Here is a 4,821-nt window from a genome sequence, read left to right as displayed (position 1 = left end):
GTTTTTTGTCTCCTAGGGTCAGTAGTCCCAGGAGGTGGCTGTGACTGGAGTTTCTCCAAAGGGAACAAAACTGCAGAATTTGTCCAGCCCGGAAGCCGCCTGTGCATCGGCTCTCCGGAGAGGTCCGCCAAGTGGGGACCAGGGGCTCCCAAAATCCCTAGTTTCTCTGGCGAGAAGGAAGGTACTCCCTTTTTGTCTATTAAAAAAAAAAAAAAGTGCCAGCTTTTTCAGCCCCTGGGGGCTGTGCGCAGCTTTCCTCTTTCAAATATTCGTACTAATCAACGGCGCCGGCAGCAACAGAGAGCAGGTGTCCTGTGCTCTGGACTTAGAACTGACAGGTCTTTTCCCTCCAGGGCTCGGCCTTGGTTGGGGCTTCAGGTTGGCTAACTGGGGCCTTTCCCCCAATTCTTTGGATTCTCCCGGATTCCGAGGGAGTCTGGGGGGAGGGGAGAACGCGAAGGAAAGGAAGGAAAAAATAGCCCAAAGGAGATAAAATTGGCAGCAGAGTCCGGTGGGGAAGGAGAGCTGTCCCAGGCCGCCCGCAGGAGCCCCGCGCGCCTAACGCGCGTGAGTCCATAAATATCACCACAATAGATACTATAAATATAAATACAGAGAAATATTTAAAATCAGTCCAGCGCTTTTTTCTCGGCCCCTTCTTTATTGGTGGTCCGGGAGTAAGGCTCGAAGGCCGAGGAGCTCAGGTACCTGGCGGAGAGTTCTTGCAAGTTCCCGGCCAGCGAACCAGCCATTGTCAACGGGGTGGAGGATAGGCGGCTGGCAACGGAGCCGAGCAGCGAGGGCACGGGTAGGCTGAAGAGGCCGTGGCCGGCAGCCGGCGCGCCCCCGTGCAGTCCCCCTGGCCCGGCGGGCCCGGGCCCCGGGGCACCGCCCACGGCCGGCGGGTGCGGGGAAGCTGCGCTGGCCGGTCCGGGGGCGGTGGCAGCAGCGGCGGCGGCAGCCGAGCCCGCGGCGGCGCCCGCGCCCAGGGCGGGTAGGCTGGGCCCTCGTAGGGCTGAGCCGAGCGCGCCGGTGGCGCACGGAGGCAGCAAAGCGGGCAGGCCTGGCGGCGAAAGCAGGCGGCCCTGCTCCAGCAGCCGCAGCACACTGCACGTGGCGGCCGTCTCCGACACCACCGAGCGCAGCTCCGAGTCCTTGCCCTGATCCTTCTTCTGTTTCGTGCGCCGGTTCTGGAACCAGACCTTCACCTGCGTGCGAGACGCGGGGAGGGCGGGGAAAAGGAGCAGGGGAAGAAGGGCGTCAAGGGGAGCACGCTGGCGGGGTTGGGGAAGCCCTCCCGCAACCCCAGCCCTAGTCCTAGCCATAGCCCCAGCCCTACCCCAGCCCAGGAGCTGCCAGAGGGGTCAGGATGGCCAGGTGGAGGACGCAGCTCTGCTAGGCTGCACTTCCGGGTTATGGAAGCAGGCCCAGGCTGGCCGAGATTACCAGTGAAGTAATAAAATGTCCATGAGCTTAACTGGAAAGCAAGACCACAAGGGATTTCGCTGGGTGGACGCATACCCACAGCTGGACCCCTGATCTGTTGAGGCCTGAGGACGCTCCTCCGGGGAGTCAGAGTAGATAGGGAAGAGTGTGGCCCTGTCTTTCTGGACTCAGGCGCCTGGCCACACGGGCTCAAATTTAGCCCCAGCAGCACTACTGTTGAAAGCTACAAGCAGCTGTTTCTTGCTTATTAAGATGAGGCTTGACCATCAACTACCAGCAAGCAAGGAAGGTGGCTGTAGAAGGAATAATTAGTGCAAGATGGACTTTATCCCAAGCTTTCCCCCCTCCTTTCACTACCAGCTGGATTGAAGGGGCTGGGTGATGCTCGATTTACTCCACTGCTCTTCATCATGAACTTTGGGATTGCAGGAGAAAGTCAGGAGGCTGCACTGGACTTAATTCTCTCCACCATCCTCCCCTCTCGCTTTCTCTTCTCCCTCTGACCCTCTTCAGGCCTAGCTGGTGGCCCAGAATGGAGTTTGGCAGCTATAGGGAAAGGGTATCATCCTGTCTAGATTTTGTAAACTGAACTAGCAGAAAGACTAGGGAAAGGCTACCATGTCAACTCAGACTTAGAAAGAACAGCAGATATGTTCTGTCCTTAGTTCTTAGCTTTCTGCCCAGATTCCAGACCTAAAATGCTCCCCACCTACTTCAGGGCTGGGCAGCAGCAAAGAGACTGATCCTCAGAAAAAACGTCTGCCTTACCTAGGCCAGGCTGGTGTCAGGCCCTGGCCAGGCCCCAGAGGGCCTCGCAAGGCAAACCTCTCAGGCCCTAAAGTGCCTCTGGGTGAAGCCCACATAGCATCATATGGATTTCATGGAAAGCAAAAGACGTAGTAAAGCGCAGTTGGCAGCGCTGGCTCCCAGGGCCCCAGACTTGCCTCTCATCCCATACCTCACACATCACCAGCTCAGAAGACAAGGCCTCCTGGGTGTCTGGAGTGGGGGCTCAGGGCTGAGAATGAAATTGGGTAGCTTAGGGCCAGAGGAAGCCTTAAGGTCAGGGCGGTCTGGACTGCAGAGGCAGACCTTAGGAATGTGCACCTTTCTAATCCTACCTGTCACCTACAGCGCTGGAGCAGGGGACTTTGGCCTTAGGCTTTTGGCCCATTGCAGAATGGGCCTGGACGTTGTATGAGGCTGGAGTCCCCAAAGTGGGTGGGGCCTGGAAATCTAGCCAAGATGAGGTGGCCAAAACATGGTGGACATCAATTCCTTGTAGAGCAGAGATAAGCAAGGAATTCTCAAGACTGGGGTCCAAAAGGAATACCAAAAGGACAGGATCTGCGGCCTCCTGGGCTAGGCCAACTGAGCAGAGCATTGGCCCTGGAATACCTGAGGGTATGGGGCGGGGGTGGGATGGGGGAAGAAAGGATGGCTTATGGAAGGGAAGAAAGCCTTAGACATTTCTTTCCCATCCTCCCTATCTCCTCCACCTCCCCGGGGAGGCTCTGTCTAGAGCCAGAATTGGTGGTTTGGAAGAGTTGGCTGGGGCTGGTGGGGAAGGAGGCTGGTGCACAGCTGTGAGTGCCCTGGCAGCTGGGTACCTGGGTCTCAGAGAGGTTGAGCTGCCGGGCGAGCTCGGTCCTCTCGCGGCCCACCACGTACTGGCAGCGCTGGAACTCCATCTCCAGCCGGTAGAGCTGCTCCGCTGTGAAGGACGTGCGCGTCCTCTTGGGCCGGTCCAGGTCCAGGCCCTTGGGCAGGATGATCTCTCGGATGGACCCCTTGGCATCTAGGGAAGGGGAACAGTCAGCCGCCAGAGCCTTCTTGTGTCCCTCCACCGTTCTGGCTTAGTCAACCCCAGCCTAAAGTTCAGAGGTGGGAGCGGTGAGGAGGTGGCCATAGCCCCGTAGCAAAAACTGCGTGTTTGGAGCTCAGGGGGCTGCCACCACCTGATGACCAGAGAGAGAACCAGACAGTGCCTTTGTATAGCCCTCCGGACAGGGGAGGAGGGCTGATGGTCCTGGCTTGGGGGCCTTGACTACCCGGTCTGGGTCCCTGGTAGCCTGAGGGTCCCCGCACTGACCAGGTCGTGCAAGCCCCAGCCCTGGAGCGCTTTGGCCAGACCGAGCTACAGTGGTCCCCACCCCTAACCCGGGGTCTCTTTCCCTTCCGACCCCGGGAGGCGGAAGGAGGGGGGACCGAGTCGGGGCCAGCTGGGCCTGGAGCTCCACTGGCGGGGTGGCGCCGGGCTTCACCACCGTGGCCGCCCAAGACGATGGCACACCGCGCACTAGAGCGGGGCCGAGCCGAGCACGGAGGGTCTTTCGCAGCCCGGCAACTGAGCTCGGCCGCTTCCCCAGGAGGCGGCGGCCAGCCCCGAGCACAGCGCCGGGGCCCTCGGCCCAGCGCGCCCACTGGCTGGGCCGTAGCGGGCGGACGGTGGCTGTTTTCCCGCATCCCCGCTCCCCTTGCGTGCGCTCAGCTCGCCAGGGAGCGAGAGTCCTCGACCCGGCTCCCGGCAGGTCCTCCGGGCCGCAGAGCTCGCACACGCTCTCCAGAGTTTTCTGCTCCATTCCCGGGTCGAAGGCCGCAGCCTAGAGCCTGGGCCCGCCTGTACAGTCCCTAAACTTCCCCAGCAGCGCAGCCACTGGGCCCTCGGGGCTTGGAGGGTCGAGGTCCCTGGAGAGTGCGCGCCCCAGGTTCAAGTCCCCATCGGCCGGCCAGACCCGGGGAGAGGAGGGCCAGCAACTTTCTCCGAAGTCCCAGCCCGCACCTCCTTTCCGCCTGCCACGGTCGGGGTCGGCGCGCGGCTCGGCCCCGGAGTAGCCCCAAAGAACGCGCCCCGCAGCCCTGCCCACTCCTACCTCGGACCAGGATCCGGCGGCAGTAATCTGGATCTGCCGAGGAATTGGATTTACTTTTGTTGCAGTCTTCCGTGGCGCCCGACGCCGAGAACGCGCCCTGCGGCTCCTTGAGGAAGGCAGCGGGGAGGTTCCCCTCCGCGCCCTTGCTCTCCCGGCTCTCCTTGTGCGCGTTCTTGGAGACCCGGGCAGCCTCTGCGTCCGTGTGGCACCGAACGTCCATTTTGTCTGGTTTCCCGAACATGGGAGAAGCAAGAGCAACAAAAAAAGAAAAGAGGAGAAAGAAAAGAAGAAGAAGAAGAAGAAGAGGCAGAGTGGGGGGACAAAACCCCTACAATACAGCCCCTAAGCCCGGCCCGGAGAGAGGCGAGAGGCAAGAATGAATGTCCCGGCAGGGTGGCCGAGGCTGCCGCGGGAGGGTCAGTGGCGACCGGCGAGTGGCGCGCTCGCCGAGAGGCGGCGGGTCTGGTCCAAGATCCCGATGGAGCGGCGGCGAGGCCGCCTC

General features: G+C 61.1%; 1 protein-coding gene across 1 annotated transcript; it reads right to left on the bottom strand.

The window, feature by feature from the left end:
- Positions 1 to 629: 629 nt before the first annotated feature.
- Positions 630 to 4,560, bottom strand: VAX1 (ventral anterior homeobox 1). Its single transcript, XM_053923349.1, has 3 exons — positions 4,320 to 4,560; positions 3,057 to 3,244; positions 630 to 1,208 (listed from the first exon to the last, which is right to left on the bottom strand). Exons 1-3 carry the CDS (start codon positions 4,558 to 4,560, stop codon positions 630 to 632), a joined length of 1,008 nt encoding a protein of 335 aa, XP_053779324.1.
- Positions 4,561 to 4,821: the final 261 nt, after the last annotated feature.

This window comes from Desmodus rotundus, chromosome 4 (genome assembly GCF_022682495.2).
Source record: "Desmodus rotundus isolate HL8 chromosome 4, HLdesRot8A.1, whole genome shotgun sequence".
NCBI classification, from domain to species: domain Eukaryota; kingdom Metazoa; phylum Chordata; class Mammalia; order Chiroptera; family Phyllostomidae; genus Desmodus; species Desmodus rotundus.
The sequence above is the reverse complement of the archived record's forward strand: the minus strand, read 5'-3'. Positions and strand labels throughout refer to the sequence as shown.

Coding starts and splice junctions, on each gene's coding strand:
- VAX1 (XM_053923349.1), bottom strand. CDS start 4,560: ATGTTCGGGAAACCAGACAAAATGGACGTTCGGTGCCACACGGACGCA. Junction 3,245..4,319: donor CCGCCGGATCCTGGTCCGAG/GTAGGAGTGGGC, acceptor CCCCTTCCCTAG/ATGCCAAGGGGTCCATCCGA. Junction 1,209..3,056: donor TCAACCTCTCTGAGACCCAG/GTACCCAGCTGC, acceptor TCTCGCACGCAG/GTGAAGGTCTGGTTCCAGAA.